The sequence below is a fragment of the Galeopterus variegatus genome, unplaced genomic scaffold (assembly GCF_000696425.1).
Source record: "Galeopterus variegatus unplaced genomic scaffold, G_variegatus-3.0.2 Scaffold122, whole genome shotgun sequence".
NCBI classification, from domain to species: Eukaryota; Metazoa; Chordata; class Mammalia; order Dermoptera; family Cynocephalidae; genus Galeopterus; species Galeopterus variegatus.
In genome coordinates this window covers 310928-328881 of record NW_007726233.1, presented here as the reverse complement: position 1 = coordinate 328881, position 17954 = coordinate 310928, and the positions used below count along the sequence as shown (strand labels likewise).

Here is a 17954-nt window from a genome sequence, read left to right as displayed (position 1 = left end):
TTTTTTTTTTTTTTTTTTTTTTTTTTTTTTTTTTTTTTTTTTTTTTTTTTTTTTTTTTTTTAGGCAGATCACGGAAGAAGAAATTCATATGGATAAATATCATTTTTTAAATGCTCATAGTCACTAGCAAAAACATTAAAATGTTTTAGACAGTGGGGTACATTTTTGTCAAGGACTTTTAAAGGCCCACCTCCCGCGCTGGGGGAATTGGGGGCCGGGCCTCGCGCATGCGCCGCCGGCGCCACGCGCCCCGCGGGGCGGGGGGGCTGGGAATCGGAGTCTTTCTTCGCCGGCGCTGGCTCCGCTTCCTGCCCTCCCTCCTCCCTCGCCTCGCGGGAAGGCGTCCCCTCACCCTCGCGGAGACTCGCGGTGGCCTCCCGGGCACACGCCGGCTCGCACGGGGAGCTCAGGGACTGAGGCGCCACCTGCGCGCACCACGCGCGAAACGCGCGGACGGGATACCCCAGAAAGTTCTGCCTTCCGCGGCGCACTGCCCTAGCCGACCTTCCGTAGGTTCCACCTGCTTTTTCTTTCTGTTTTTCAAACCTGTCCTGCGATGGGTTGGTAGATTTCCAAACGGGCAGTTCCTACAAAAGCTCCGGAAAAGCCGTGCTTTACTATCCACGAGTCCCTGATTCTAAAGGAGGCTCAGTAAGTCACTGGTTTTTATTGTGCCTCAATGAGTCACGTGGAATTTAATGAACCTATCCTCTCTCCAGAACTAGCACCAGCTTATTAAAAATACTTTGATGGTTGCAAATCCAGAATTATAAATGAAACGCTGGCTTTTTTTTCCTTTTTCTTGAAAAAATGCTGGGTAGGCAGACTAGAGATTTTATTCTGAGGTGTCCATTTCCTTGTAAAATTCTTATTTTAACCTCAAGTCAAGGCTGTTGAATAGGTAGAAGAGACTCATTGTTCTTTCCTGTGGAAAGGATCAGCTCCTGTTTTCTTCTGTGTATCTAATATCCATTCATTTATTCAAAAAATACCTATTGAGGCTGGTCGGTTAGCTCCCTGGGGAGAGTGTGGTGTTAATAACACCAAGGTTAAGGGTTCCGTCCCCTTATTGGCCAGCTGCCAAAAAAAACCCCAAAACAAACAAAATATTTATCGAGCACTTACAATATGCTATGCACTGTTGTAGGCAATGGGGATACAACAAAGCACAAAACCAGACCCTTTTATGGAACTTACATTCTAGAAGAAGACAAACAATAATCGAAATATATGTCAAATGTTTGTTTAGTGCTGTAGAGAGAAATGATGAATCAGGGAAGTGAGGATAGAGAGTTTTGTGAGGTTGGCAGTTAATAATATGGTGGCCAAACAAGGCCTCATAGACAGGTGATATTGGTGTAAAGACCTAAAAAGTTTGTAAAATTCTTTGAGGTCTTGTGAGGGCTATGAAGTCCTGGCTTATTTTTGAAAGACCTTATAAGTAGAGTGGATAGTTAGGAGAATGTGTTTAGAATGAATATAGGAAGATCCAGGATTGGATTAAAGCCGGTAATATTACTTGTCATTTAATATCGTTACTGAGGACTGTTATTATGATATTATACAGCTACTCAAACAAACAGTGCCTTTGCCATTTGGACATGGACAGTCTCAAAGTTATATAACTTAACCCTATGTCCTTTCATATTGTGTTAAAAAGTTAGTGTTTGTCTTAAAATCTTCTACTGGAGTCTAAATGTAGAGTAGAACACCCATCAGATTAATCAGTCATTGTCAAGGGACAACTTAAATCTCTTTGGTATATACTCTTGAGCTGCTTTTGGGCATTGCCTTCTTCAAATATAAACTAACAGAAGGAACTCTGATTTATGAGAAATCTTTTTCCTGGAGAACCCCATCAATGAGCAACCGATTGGAGGAGTTTTCTTAACAGTGCATTAGATCCTCTCCAAATGACACTGTGGTTTCCCATCCAAGATTAGAATCAATACAATTGTTTATTCGATAAGAACTATTGAAATTGCTACAATATAAAGTTACTCATTTAATTCTTCAAGGGACAAGTTAAAAGAAAAAGCTCATGTGTTTTAAAAAACAGCTTTATTGAGGTATATTTTATGTATCATAAAATTCACCCATTCTAAGTGTACAAGTCAATGATTTTTAATAACTTTACCAAGTGCTGTAACCATCACTACAGATCAGTTTTAGAACATTTTCGAACACTGAAATAAGTTCACTTATACAGGTTTACATTTAATCCCATTCCTACCCTCAACCCCAGGAAACCACTAATTTATTTTCTGTCCATATAGATTTGCTTTTTCTGGATACTTCTTATACATAGGGTCATTCAGTATGGACTCTCTCAACATCTAGCATCTTTAACAATGTTTTTGAGGTTCTTATATGACATAGTTAATTTCTTTTTATTTCTGAATAATATTCCATTGCATGAATATGCCACATTTTGTCTATACATTCACCAGTTGATGGACACTGTTTTTAAGTTTTAGGCTATTATAAATAATGCTAGCATGCATATTTGCATGCAAGTCTTTTTGTAGACATATGTTTTTGTATATCTTGTGTAGATACCTAGGTGTAGAATTGCTAGGTCATATCATAGTTTTATGTTTAACTTTTTGAGAAAATGCCAAACTGTTTTCCAAAATTATTGCACCATTTTACAGTCTCACTGACAAAAAATGATAGTTCCTTTTTCTCCACATCTTTGTCAACATTTGTTATTGTCTGTCTGATTTATTATAGCCATTCCATGGATGTGAAATGGTATTTCATTGAGTCTTTAATTTTGCATTTGGCTCATGAAATTGAACAACTTTATATGTACTTATTAGTCTTTCATGTATCTTCTTTGACTAAATTCTGTTTGTATCTTTTGTTTATGGTGTGATTGGATTATTTGTCATTTTGTAAGTGGAGTTATAAGAATTCTTTGTAAATTCTGGACACAGGTTATTTATTGGATACGTTTTCTCCAAGTCTGTTATTTGCTTTTTGTTTTCTTAATGTTGTCTTTTGGAGTATAAAAGTTTTGGGGGAAAAAAATAGTAGTTTTGAATTTTTATGAAGTTCATTTTATTGATTTTTTTTCTTCATGGTCCATGCTTTTATATTTTCTTGTAAACATTTTATTGTTTTAGCTCTGTTTTTAAATCTATGACCCATTTTGAGTTAATTCTCGTGTATGGTGTGAGATGAGGTACTAAGGTCAACATTTTACGTGTGGTTATCAGTTTGTCTCAGCACCTTTTATTGAAAGCATGTGCACTTTTAATTGTTATATATTTAAACTTCGTAAAATTAATTTCTACTAAAAAACTTAACAAGATGACTTAATTTTATACGGCTATAAAAACATGGAAACGGAGGAGTGAAGAGCATTTTATGTGCCTTCTCTCTTAACTGTTATGCTAATTATAGATTTTTAAAACTTAAATTGTTGGTGTATCAGTTCATGAACCAAAGTTAGGTACAATAAACAAAATTCAAAATGGCATAGTTTTCATTTAATAGTGCTAGTTTCAGGGCATTCTTAAAAAAGTATATGGAAATCCTTCTATTTGTTGATAAACAATTAAAACCTTATTTAAAATGTTCTAAATTGGATTTACTCCTTTTTTAGTCTATCATAGAGTTAGATTACTAAGGGAGTGCTTATGGAAACATTACATGGGTTGACAGAGTTTAAAAGTAATGCTTTTTATTTACTTAAAATTTTTCTGTGTATTGATTGTTTAGGTTCTCACTTTCTGGGTAGGGTAGACCTGCTCTTTGAGAGGTCTTGTAATTACACTTGTTCACTTCTTATCTAATTTATGTAAAGGTGATAGAAATTCTAGAAGAATAGATCTATTGTTTGTGGTATACAAAGACTGGTTGAAGAAAAAATTGTATTTATAACATAATGCCAATTGTTTATGTAAAAAGAAGGCTGTAGTTTCAAAGTTAGGACTGATAGATGTGGTTTGTGAAATAATTATTTTTCATCGGAATTGTTTACCAAGGGATACTCAGCAACTATGTTAGCCTCTTTCTAGCTCGCAAAGTCTCATTGAGGAAATTCCCTTTTTTGTTTTTCACAGTCATGAGCTGCATAATGACATTTTGGTCAATGACAGACTGCATATAAGACTGTGGTCCCGTAAGATTATAATAGAGCTGAAAAATTCTTATGGCTTAGTGACGTAGTGGCCATCGTAACATCATTGAACAATTAAATTGGTCTCATAGGAGCAATAGGCTATACCATATAGCCTAGGTGTGTAGTAGGCTATGCCATCTAGGTTTGTGTAAGTACACTCTATGATGTTGTCACAACAATGAAATTTCCTAATGAGGTGTTTCTCAGAACGTATGTATCCCTGACATTAAGAGACTAACTGTAGTTATGTGAATGGTCCAGACTTGGCTCTCAAGAAATTAAATAAATGTTTTACTAATTCCTCTTTTATTTTTTGAGATAACAGGAAGGAAAAGCAAATGGAAAATTTAAATTTTCTTTAACAAGCAATGTTACCATTTTTTAAAAATCTGAAAACCAAGTCGTAAATGATAAACTTAATTTTGGACAACTATTTGGTCAGTTGTTGGAACTAAGAGTTATGCCTGTGGTGTTTTGGTACCTTGCTAGGTTTTGTTTTTGACTCCCATGCTAGTATAAAGACCCTGAACAATTTAACCTCTCTGGGCCTTGTTTTCTTCCTCTCCTAAAGGATAATACTAGAACACCTAATCTGTTAGGTCTTTTACAACTTTATCATTAAACTGATTTTTTAAAGATTTAGTTCCAAAAAATGGATATATTTAATTGTTCATCCTGGTTTAATGGAAATTTGAATTACTAAATACCGGAGCTGTAATGTAGAAGTGTAGTGTAGAATGGAAGAAAAGGGAAATACATTTGTAACGTTTAGTGATAAAAACTACAAAATGGTTAAGTTTTTACATATTCTAATCACTGCACTATATATGCACTTAATTTTATTTATTCCCCAGAGTAATCCTCTGAGTTTGGTATTATCTCTATTTTACAGGTAAAGAAATTGAGAATCTTTAAGTAACTTGTTACTTTAAGTAACTTGCTCAAGGTCACATTACTAGTGAGTGTCAGAACTAACAGTCAAATTCAGGGTTCTCCGAGTCCAAAGTCTGTGCTATGTGGAATATAAAGTCAAAATGCCTAGTATGTTATCGTGTGAGTTTCAAATATACAAGGATATAATTTTGTATGTCTGGGGATATTTATAAAGAATTGAGAAAATAAGATTTAAATGTCTTTATTTTAGTCCACATTTAGAGGTAATAAAAGTTTTTTGAAACTGTATATGGATGATTAAAATTTATATTTTCATGTTCCCAGTGCTTACTTGTATGTGTCAGTCCATTCCATTTCTTATGAAGGTGCTGAATTCTGACAGTTTTAAATCAAACTTTTTAGAAATGCCGGGTATTTGAGTTTGTTTTCTTATGTGAGAGTAGCCTTGACTAAAGATCAGCAATCATCTATAGTAACCAGACTAAAGAGAACTTGTAAAAATGATGTCCTAGAAAGAACACAGGTTTAGGAAGGCATTAGCTCTGGATTTTAATAACATTTCCACTACTAGTTATATGACCTTTGGGAAAACCATTTCTGAGCCTCTGTTTCCTCCTCTGTCAAGTGGGAATAATAGTCAGCCTATATGCCTTCTAGAATATTTATGAAGATCAAATGAGTTGAGGTACATAAAATAGCTTTGAAAAAGATAAAGTGACATACAAATAGATGACATTGTTCTAGAGAGGACAAGATGCATGGCCGTTGTGGGTAAATTCTGAACCCTGTGTTGAAGTATTAATAAGTGCTTGCTGTGTTTTGAAATACTGTCAATTCTGATATCAGGACTGAGACAGAGTTATAATAATCTGCCCCTATTTTTTGGCTGCCTGGATTGAAGAAAGTTCTTAATGACTACTTTATTGTGCTATATGATACTTAATTATTAGTGTTTATATTAAAATACAACGTCCATTTTGGCTAAGTAATATAATTGGTTTTTTCACAAATACGGAAAATGAATAAAGTTAGAATGAATTGGAAATGATGTCAGAGGTATGGTCAGGGGGGCCGGTAATCAGCCTCAACCTCCCAGTCCTTTTACCAGGTTCTTGACTCTGCCACAGGAAAGAATTCAAGGACAGAGTCACAGTAGACAGAACAAGTTTAATATAATAGATAAAAAATACAGGTTCAACAAAGAGTGCAGCACGCTCCAGAGATTGAGCAGGGCCCACACCAAGTTTAACACAAAAGGAAAATTCAGTACACATATCAAGTCTAACAGAAAAGCAAGAAGAACATAAAGTTCAGTACAAAGTTCAGGCTGGCTCAAGAGAGTGAGCAGCACTTGATTTCAAAGTAGGTTTGATACAAAGTAAAGTATACACACCTCACCCAGCAAAGTATGGGTTGCTTCCAGAAAGTGAACAACAACTCTGCCTTCAGCGGGGATTCAGCTTTTATAGTTTCTCCATCCAATAAATATTCAGTTAAGGGAGTGGCTCCCAGTTATGTGCACCAGTCATATTAAAGAATGTTTTGTGCTCTCTATTGAGCATGCCCAGCCACTGGATTGCATAAGCCAGCCCCTCATGGTGTCATTTTCCCATGTTGGTAATAGAAATAGGTCTATCTGGCAACAGTAACTTTCCTCCAGGGGAGAGCTCAGAGGAGGGGGCATGAGACTTCAGGGAGTGGCTGGAAACCCAGAGGCGTGTCCTGAAACCCGAGCCCAGGGAAATTGAGCAACTCCTGTGTTGGAAATACTAGTGAAATAAAAGTGAACGTTCATACAGCTTAGTAGCTAAATTGATTTTACCTTTGAAATTATGCAATTCTAAAAAAGTATTAAATAATTGTTCCAAATAATGAAACTATATTTCTTCTCAAACACTAGATTAGTGATTGAGTCAAAATCAGTTCAGTTTTATCTCTCAAGTAATGAGGTAAATGAAGAATGTGCTATTTAGATTTCTTTTTTTCTGATTTATATGCCATTCATATGATTTGATATAGGTAGTTTTGTCCTTAATTTGAGAATGTATTTTGTTCATTTTGTGTATTCACCTGATTGACTTTCAAAAGGTATTTTCCAATGGAAAGCAATGTTATAAATGGCAGATAGGTCCAGGGAAAGTCCACAAAGGCAACATAATATAGTATATAGATACTCTCTATAGTATAGAGAACGCTGGACTTGGAAGACCGGGTGTGGATCCTTTGTTCTGTCATAAGCCACCTGTGGGGCCTTAAGCCAAACTTGCCTGATCTATAGAATAAGGAAGTTAACACCATATGTTCTCTTACACTGTTGTGAGAAGTACAAGAGAAAACGTATATAAGTGTAAAGGTACTCAAGTCCTATTATGTACTTAAACCCATAGTTAGTTGAACCAGAAATTTATTTGACAAGGGGTAGAAAGAATTTACTCTCTCTTGTCTTGTTTTTCCCAGGATGTCTTTTTTTTTTTTTTTTTTTTTTTTTTGGTATTGAATATGTTCAGAAACTTCTAATTCTCTAGATGCTCCTCACTTTTCATCCTCTCCTCTACACCACTCCCAAGGCCTATATACAAACACATAATTTACATATGTCTATTCCAGATCCCGTGGTAGTGATCATAGAAACTCTTGGAGGAAAGGAGACAAAAGCTGGGAAGGGAGCAGAGTATGAGCAGCAGCTGGCAGTTTATATGTATGCATCATTCTGAAGGCACCGTCTACTTAGAGTAGAACCAAAATAAATATAGTTAATTTTTTCACTAAGTACAGAGAATGCATACTTAGCCAAAAATGCTGTTCTACCAAACTTTCTCTTAACATACCTATGTAAATTAGAAAGGGTTTTGTAGATGATCACATATTGAGGTAATTACTTTTCCCATGCTGACATAGTACTGCTTTCTCTCTCTCTTTTTTTTGGTAATACCATGCCAAAATGTTCACTTATCTTGTGGTCTGTTAGCTTTTCTGAAAGCTTTGGTACTGCTTTGTAATGATAACAACCCATTTATTATTCTGAGATTCCTGTGGTTTCCTTGATGATACAGGAAAATATTTTGTAGAGAAAGTAGTTAATTTTCGAAGCCAAGCATATAATTTAATTTGACCTAGCAGGAAGATCTAATCTCAAATCCTTTAGGAGATAATGAGTAAGTGGGTGGCACAAGACCCCACAAATGTAGAATGTGTTATAGAAATGAGAATAAATCTATCTAGTATATTTCTTAGATGCAAATGTAAGAGAAAGTATTTTGAATTAGTTTTATATTTTAATCTATTATTTAAGTAATTGAAAGTCATACGCCAAGCAGTGTGTTTATTTTGAAATGTGCTGAACCATTTTATTTTTAGTATGGTGTTATTAAGGAAAGAATTTCAGGCAGTTCTTATCTCTACTAATAATAGAAGCCTTCTTCACGGCTTCAAGAGAATAGTATTCTTGTTCAAGTGTTGTCTTATGTTTGATAATGTTTGCCTCTGATAAATTTTACTGTTTATCTTTTGGTGGTGCCTTTTTTTAAAAAAGTACTAATCTTTTTTTTTTTAAATCTACCCTTATTAGATTTATTTAAACAATCTTTAATATGATTAAAGATAACTTATCAAGGCTTGCTATGTCTCCTACTCTGAATGTTAACATATTAGTTTATTAAAATATTTTATTTTTTCAGAATCTTTTTTTCCATATTGTTTTAGACATTTATGTACTCTTAAAATCATGAGGAGCAGTATGTTCTCATCCAATATGTATCAGTTTCAAAATTATGAATTAGTTATAAGACAGTTAAATCTGGCTGTCATAATTAAAAATAATAGAATTAAAGTTTTAAAATATACCATAAGGTTTTTTCCCCTAAATTCTTACTTTACATGGGCAATACCATAAATGTTAGTTATTTTCATCTTCTTTTTTAGGGTGTTTGAGTATAAGTTAGTACTAGATGGTATTCCATATTTGATTTCAGTTCTCCCAGCCTTCATTAATGGAATAATAGAAACAATTTGTATTAAGCATTTGCTGTGGTTAGTCATATTGAACTTTAAGGACAATGTTTTTTCAGTGTTAGTAATGTGGCAATAGATACTACAATGACTCATATACTATTTTAAAATAAAGTGGGAAATATTTGTCACAAAATTTGCTTAAATTATTCTTGCTTCTCATTTGAAATTTAAATCAAATATCATATGATGAGGTTACCTTTTACTCAGATTTACACTGGGTTCCCTTGTAACATTTCAGTGCTCTACTAATTCACAGTTAGATAATATAACAGTTATACTATATACTACAAGTTGATTTCAGCAAGAAATTTGACTTTGTATATTGTAGTAACTTTGTGTATAAGATGAAGAAATATGTTCTGGATGGTTTATTGCTGCTGAACAACTACCAAAGAAGTTAGGTGTCATCATAAAGAGAACTCTCTGCTCTTGTCTATATTCAAATTTTTATAAATGATTTTGATGTAGACTGAGATCTAATAATAGTAAGTGTTTCTATGTGGGATGCACAAAGTTAGATGAGATAATAGATAAATCACAGCATCAGAATTTAGAATTATATTGACTGTTTGGATTGATAGGTGAAAACTAAAAAGGTGAAATTCAGTAAGGATAAATGTCAAATCTAGCACTTAAGTTAAAAACAGAACAAAAACACATGCGTAAAATAATAGAATAGTTGATAGTAGTTCCTAAGATATTGGAGTTTTAGGTGACCACAGCTTAGGCAATATATACAGTGAATGCTTAAATGTAAAAATTGTTACTGGATGTAAAATAGATGTGTGGAGTAGTTGCAGAGGTAGTATAATTCTACTATACTGTGGATTAAGCCAAATTTTGAATACTGGGTTCAATTCTTGGCACCACAATTTGGAAAAAAACTTAGCCAATTATATTTCATTCAGAGAATGACCTTTATAATCATGGGGGTCCAAAAAGTATGCCATGTGAAGTGTGGTAAAGGAAGTGTGATATTTCTCACACTATGAGGAAACATATATTAGGTGTGCTAACTGTTTTTAAATAGCTGAAGTACCATCATCTGGAATAAGGAGTCACCATAATCAATAGTGCTTTGAAGGGCTAGAACTATGACTATTAGGTGAATGTTTCAAGGAGGCAAATCATAATCCAGAATAGTGAGGTTCTTATTAAGGAGATTTGTCTAGTGGTGGCACAGTTTACACCACAAATATGAGAGATTTCTGTTATTGACACTTTTACTTAGATTTTGGATGGCAGTGTATTATTACTATAGAATTCTTAGTTTGAATGTAAGGTTGGCATAGATAATCTATAAAGTCCTGTTTTTTTTTATGCAACATTGTATTATTGCATATACATTTTTACATTTTTTTCTAATACCATTGACTTCTTTCCTGGCTATGAGTTCTAACCTGTGTTAAATCAACCTTCTACTCAAGAAGACTTAGAAAAGCTGGAGAAAATTTAAAAATCTGTTTGAAGGCAGCCAAATTTATTTGAAGGCAGTGTTTGGTATCCCAGTGAAAAGAAAAATGCATTGGAGTGAGTTGACATTTTGCTTGGCTTTTCTGTTTGATTTATTTGCTAATTCGTAAGAATGGTATATGTAAGAAGCCAAATAGACAGCAGTAGCTAAAAGGCAGAAAAACTAAGCAGAGTTTGAGTTCTGGGAAGATAATAGTTGGACTTCACAGCTTATCATGGATAGCCACTGGTAAACAGCTGGGTTTTTGGTTGCAACCCTCTGAAGACTGAAGTCCTGCTTAAAATCAGCTTAATCCCAGACAAATTAAGATGATTTGTCTCCTATCTTTCTTCTGTAGAGAAAAATAAAATCAGTCAAAGCCTCTCCAATTTTCCCCACAAAATGTTCAGCATTCTAGGAGACAGGGCCAAGATAATAGAAACAGACCAGTAGTTAATTTAGATATTAAAGTTATCAGACATGGACTTTCAAATAACTGGTTAATGTTCAAAATTTTAACAGAGGACTGGAATCTATAAAAAATAATCAAAGGAAATTCTAGAACTGAAAAATATGATAATTGAATTAGAACTCTTTAGATGGTTTAATAGCAGATTAGATTCCATCAAAGAGAGGATTAATGAACTGGAAAATAGATCTGAAGAAAATATCCAAACTGTAGTCTAGAGAGATGAAAGGATGGGAAGAAAGTAGGAGACACATATGGGAACACAGAGAAAAAGTCTAATACATTTATTATTGGAAGGGGTCTGGGAAGCAGCAACTGGATGTTTGATGAAGATGTGTCTAATTATGCTATACTGACATTCTGTGTTTCCAGCCCTAAATCCTTCTAGAAAGCTAAGTAAAACTGGTGATAGGTTACCATCTTTTGTGTCCTGTGAGTGTGAATGTCATTTTGAATCCAAGACCACTGATGGTCATACAGAGTAGGCATTTACACAATTCCAGAAGAAGAAGAGAGGATGGGGCAGAAGCAGTATTTAAAGAGATAATGGCAGAAAAGTTTCCAAAACTGATTAAACAGATTGAGGCATTTATTCAGAAGCCCAAGCAGAATAAATACAAGAAAGCCATTCCTATGCACATATTTATAGAACTGCTCAAACCCAGTTCTCTGCTTGAGGCTTCCCTATTCCGGAGTAGACTGCATCTGTCCATGCAGAGATGGGAAAAAATGTTAACAGAAAATCTTAAAAGCAGCCAGAGGGAAAAAAGAAGCATACGAGTATTATTTTTAAAGGAGCAATAAGCTGACTTCTTAATAAAAGCAGTGAAAGCAAGGAAACAATAGAATGATATCTTCTGAGAAGTGAAAGAAACAAACTGTCAGTCTATAATTTTGTACCCAGCAAAAATATCCTTTAAAAAATGCAAAATACATTTCCATGCAAACATAAATTGAGGGAATTTGTCACCAGCAAACCCTCAGTAAAGGGAACACTAAAGGGAATCCTTTAGGAAGAACAATGGAAGCATGAAGTACAAAAAGAAATGAAGAGCATTGGGAATGGTAAATATATGGGTAACTAGATATTGGCTATAGAAAACTGTATCATCTTGTGAGATTTCAAATATATGTAGGAAGTAAGTACAACAATAACAAAATGTGAGAGAATAAAGTACTCTGAAGTCCTTGCATTGTCTGGGAAATGTAAAAATATGAATTTATGTTAAACTTTAGTAAGTCATGTTGTAATCTCCAGAATAACTGTTAAAAATGAAATGTAAAGCCCTAGAAATAAAAAGTCAATTTATTTTTCTTTTGTTTTCGAGAAAATTCTAAATTACTCCACTACTGTACTTCAAAAAGAACATTTTTATGGAATATAAAATTATATGTTAATAGTATATATTATATTCATTAGATATATTTAACCAAAAAACATTAGGGCTGATTAATGGAGATGGAAGGGGAGATGTTTGAAGACAGGAAAAGGAAAGTGAACAAGAAGGAGATATGAAGCATGTGGAATAAGAGAAACACACACAAAAATAGACACATGAGGACCATAGTGGGAAAGACATGAGAGAGGGCATTATTTAAGCAGCTCTGGGATAAGTGTTTCTGGCAGAGTCTACTGTTCATCTCGAGTGAGACCATCTAACAAAATTTTTTCAAATCTTTTATTCCTGACTGAATGCTAATACATTCTCCAACAGTTTTAAATAATCTTTTCTATTCTTGTAAACTGTTTTTTCAGTTTGTGATCTTAAATGATTATGTTAAATATAGTTGTTTTTTTTTATGGAACTCTAGTTGACTTAAGGTTTAAGGAAATATTTTAAAGTTATAATCTAAAGCCAGTATAACCACTGGTTTTAAAAATAAAGTAGAATACAGTATATTATGTAATCAAAGAAGTTAGGTACAGAGCAAGTCTTTGCTTAAAAATCACATCCCCAGGCCTTTCCTTATTTATTTAAAATAGCCCGTTTTCCTGCTTCCACCCCATCACTCTTACTCTTCTTTTTTCTTCATTTATTACCATTGCATCACCATTATATTAAATACTTGTTGATTATATTCTCCACCAGAATGAAAGTTCCATTTATTTTCAGTATTGGAGGCAGTGCCTGCTTCCCATGAGACACTTAGAAAATATTTGTTGAATGAATGAATGAATATACAGACTAGTGGGTAAAAACAACTAATAAGAGAAAGAGGTCTTCACGGATATATGAGTTCATTCTCTCAATAAAGCTTGAGTGCATGTTACATATTGTGTTAATGGGATTTACAGATTTCTAAGACTGTTTTGGTCCATGTTTTCTTTTCTTGCCTTTAAGCAGCTCTTCATGAATAGCTGTATTACATCTGATTCACAGCAGAAGTCACATCTACCCCAGCTTTGCTCTTTAACTGAACACAACAGCTCTCCTTACTTGATTATTCTCATGCATTGTCCCTCCCTCCTTACCCTGTCACTACTAGATTCCAACCCTTCACTGTGCCCTCATTTCTCAAAGCTACTGCTGGAGGATAATTATGCCAGTGATCACTCTTGATATGTTATATTCGAGAGAGCCTGGTTATTGAGAGGGGAAGTAGTGTGAGTTTTGAGCTTGGGTGTTGGAGGGAGACATACTGTCCTGTCACTCACTGATTGTTCTCTAATTCCTAGTTTTCTCATCTGTAAAGTGGGCATAATAATATTTACCATATAGAGTTCTGAGAATTAAATAAGAAATGTATGTAAAGTGCTTAATATGGCACTTACTCAGTGGTAGATCAGAAGGAAGTCTTTTGCTTCCTTGTCAGAACTGTCTAGAGAACATTAAAGAACTTTGAGGGAAAGGAAATTTGGAAGAAATCAGTGAGATTGTGTTTTGTTTCACCATGGGTGAAGAAAAAGGAGCTTTGTGATGTTTTGGCAGGAGTCTGGTGATGGTAGGGGTCAGGACATATGTGCATCACATGACTCTCCTGACTCCTGGCATTAAGGCCCTTAGAGGAATGAGTAAAGGTTGCTGATCCCCAAAAAACCCAGCTTGCTGATACATATGGTATCCCTTGGCTTGTTATAGCCTAGGTATTGGTATACTGTAGAGTCCTATAGTATTCTTTCTTTTTTATTGTATCCCATATACAAAAAGTTACATGCACTTGGAGTGATCTTTTACATAAATCCTTGGTGAATTTTCACAAACTGAACACACCCATGTAACAACTACTTAGGTAAAGACACAGAAAATGACCAATATCCCAGATGCCCCTTTGTGTCCCATATCAGGTAATGTTTTCATCCTCCATCCCTACTAAGGGTTAACCACTGTCCATGGATAGTTTCACCTGTGTTTGAACTTTATAGAAACAGAATCATATTTGCATCTGGCTTCTTTTACTTGAGATTATTTTGTGAGATTTATCCATGTTGTTGCAAAGAGTTGTAATTTGTTCATTCTCATTGCTGTATAATATTACATTAAGACTATACCATCATTTATCCATTTTATTATTGACAAGCATTTGGATACTTTTATACTTTTCTTGCACATGTCTTTTTTCTATTTATACTATTTTATTATTTTAGAAAAGCATACATATTTAAAATCACCTAAATAAATATTATTTTAGAAATAATTTTTTTTCCTACTCTCATGTTTCAGATTTTTGTCATTACTGGGACTACTTTTTGAATCATCTGTTATGGTTTTCCAGAATATATTTATTTCCATTTAAGTTGTTGGAGATCCAATACTTTTGAATCCATGTATGATACTATAACAGGTACCCACTAATATAGTATTACAGCTAATAGTTTTTCATTTGTCTTGTAGAGTTACACTTATAAGCTTCACAGTGTTGTAACTGCATAATATATTAATTTTTAAAGTGATCTTTAAAGGGCTTATTTACGATAATATTCTGCATTTGTAAGTGTGAAATCAGGGATAATGATTATATTACTGTATTCTTGATAAATATCTTTTTATTTTTACTGATTCCTGCAGGTAATTTCTCTAGCTAGTAAGGATTTACACCTCTTTTTAGGTAAATATTGTTCAAAATAATTTAGAAAGTGCCTTAATATGAAAGATTTATGAGAACTTGAGTTTAAGAAGAATCCCTTTTTTCTGAAGTATAACTATTGATTAAAAAAAACCTGTCAAGCTATACTTAGGAACATACAGCATATCTTTGAGAAAAGGATTTCTTGTTTTATTTTTCTATTTAGTTCAAGTGTTCTTTCCAGTCTGTTTACCAGTGGCGATAGTACTCTTCAGGACTCCAAGAAATGGGAAGAGCAAACTTCCCCCCGACCCTGAGAATTGCTTTAGAGATACCAAGATATAGCTTTGAATCATTGCTCAAATATTAATTTCATTCTTTTTTTCTTTTTTTGTTAGTATATTTATCATTATACAATGCAGTTGGTTTTCATGGTGCTGTACATTGGAGGCCTGCCCCCCCCCAACTTCATTGACGCTTAATCCCTACTGTACCTGTTGAGGGTGGGAAATCCTATTATGGTAATTGCAAGGTGAGGCCTTTGGACTATCCAGCCTCTGACACTGTAAGCAATAAATTTTCTTATAATTACCTAGTTCTGTTTATTTTGTTATAAGCAAAAAAAAAAACAGACTAATACACATGGCCCTTTACCAAGTCCTCTCCTTCCCCCCTTCACCTGCCCCTTTCCCATTCCTGGAAGCCTCAGTTCTGTTCTCTTGAGATGTTCAATGTATTATTGTGATTGTTGTATCTTTTTTTGTTTTGTTTTTTCTTTTTTTATTAGCTCCCACATGTAAATGAGGATATGTGGTATTTCTCTTTCTGTGCCTGGCTTATTTCACTCAACATAGTTTTCTATAAGTTCATCCATGTTGCTGCAAAAGACAGCATTTCATTCTTTTTTATGGCAGAGTAGTATTCCATTGTATAAATATACCACATTTTCTTTATTCATTCATCTGGTGATGGGCATTTAGGTTGGTTCTAACTCTCGTTTATTGTAAATAGAGCTGTGATAAACATGGGAGAGCAGGTATCCCTTCTACATCATGATTTTCATTCTTTTGAGTATGTATCCAGCAGTGGAATTACTGGGTCATATGGCAGTTCAATCTGTAGTTGTTTGAGGAACCTCCATACCATTTTCCATAATGGCCTCACCATTTCACAGTCCCACCAACAGTGTAGGAGGGATCCCTTTTCTCCATATCCTCACCAGCATTTGTTATTCTCTGTTTTTTTAATCATAACCAGTCTAACTAGAGTGAGATGATATCTTAGTGTGGTTTTGATTTGCATTTCCTGAATGCTGAGTGATGTTGAGCATGTTTTCATGTGTTTTTTGGCTATTTGTATACCTTCCTTTGAGAAATGCCTGTTCAGCTCCTTTGCCCAGTTTTTAATCAGGTTACTGGTTGTTTTTTTTTTAACTGTGATGTTTTTTGAGTTCCTTGTATATTCTGCATGTTGATCCTTTGTTATACGTATATTTTGCAAATATTTTCTCCCAGTCTGTTGTTTGCCTTTTTGCTCTGTTAATTATTTCTTTTGCTGTGCAGAAACTTTTTAGTTTGATATAATCCCATTTGTTTATTTTTCCTTTTGTTGCCTGTGCTTTTGGGCCAAGTCCTACTTCCTGAAGTGTTTTCTCTGTGTTTTCTTTTAGGAGTTTTATAGTTTCAGGATGTATATTTAATTCTCTAATCCATTTTGAGTTGATTTTGGTATATGACAAGAGGTATGGGTCAATTTTCATTCTTGTACATAAGGGTGTCCAGTTTTCCCAGCACCAGTTATCAAAGAGGCAGTCTTTTCCCCAGTATATGTTCTTGGTGGCTTTATTGAAGATCAGTTGGCTGGAGATACAGGGCTGATTTCTGGGTTCTCTATTCTGTTCCATGTCTGAGTGTCTGTTTTTATGCCAGTACCATGCTGTTTTGATTACTATAGCTTTGTAGTATAATCTGAGTCAGGTAGTGTTATGCCTTCAGCTTTATTTTTTTTGCTCAGGATTGTTTTGGCTATTTGGGGACTTTAGTTGTTCCATATAAATGTTAGGATTGTTTTTTTCATTTCTGTGAAGAATATCATTGGTATCTTGACAGGGATTATTTTGAATCTGTAGATCACTTTGGATAGTATGGACATTTTCACTGTGTTAATTCTTCAAATCCAAGAGCATGGAATATCTGTCCATCTTCTCATGTTGTCTTTAATTTCTTTCAACAGTTCTCCTCATAGAGATCTTTCCCATCCTTGGTTAACTTTATTCCCAGGCATTTTATTTTACTGGTGGCTGTTGTAAACAGGCTAGCTTTCTTGATTTCATTTTCTGCTAGTTCATTGTTGGAGTATAAAAATGCTACTGATTTTTGCATGTTGATTTTGTTTCCTGCAACTTTGCTGAAATTTTGTATCAAGAGTTTTTGGTAGTCTTAAAGCTTCTCTCTATATAGGATCATGTCATCTGGAAGCAGGGACAATTTGACTTTATCTTTTCCAATCTAGATGCCCTTTATTTCTTTCTCTTCCCTGATTGCTCTGGGTAGTACTTCCAATACTGTGTTAAATAGAAGTGGAGAGAGTGGATATCATTGTCTTATTCCCATTGTCTTGTTCCTGAAAGCTTTTCCCCATTCAGGATGATATTGGCAGTGGCTTTGTTGTATATGGCTCTAATTGTGTTGAGATACTTTCCTTCTATACCTAATTTGCTGAGAGGATTTATCATGAATGAATGTTGAATTTTGTAGAATGCTTTTATAGCATCTGTTGAGATAATTATATGATTTTTACCCTTAATTTTGTTGATGTGGTGTTTCACATTTATTTACTTGTGTATTTTGAACCATCCTTGCATCCCTGGGATGAATCCCACTTTATTATAGTGTATAATTTTATGGATGTGTTGCTGTATTCTATTTGCTAATCTTTTATTGAAGATTTTTGCATATATATTTATCAAAGATATTGGCCTATAGTTTTCTTTT

General features: G+C 34.3%; 1 protein-coding gene across 1 annotated transcript in view; it reads left to right on the top strand.

The window, feature by feature from the left end:
* The first annotated feature begins 227 nt into the window (after window positions 1-227).
* Window positions 228-17954, top strand: part of PRKAA2 (protein kinase, AMP-activated, alpha 2 catalytic subunit) — a 71613-nt gene continuing 53886 nt past the window's right edge. Inside the window, exon 1 of the mRNA XM_008588160.1 lies at window positions 228-513. Within this exon, the coding sequence (XP_008586382.1) occupies window positions 228-513 (286 nt within the window). The remainder of the gene's footprint in view (window positions 514-17954) is intronic.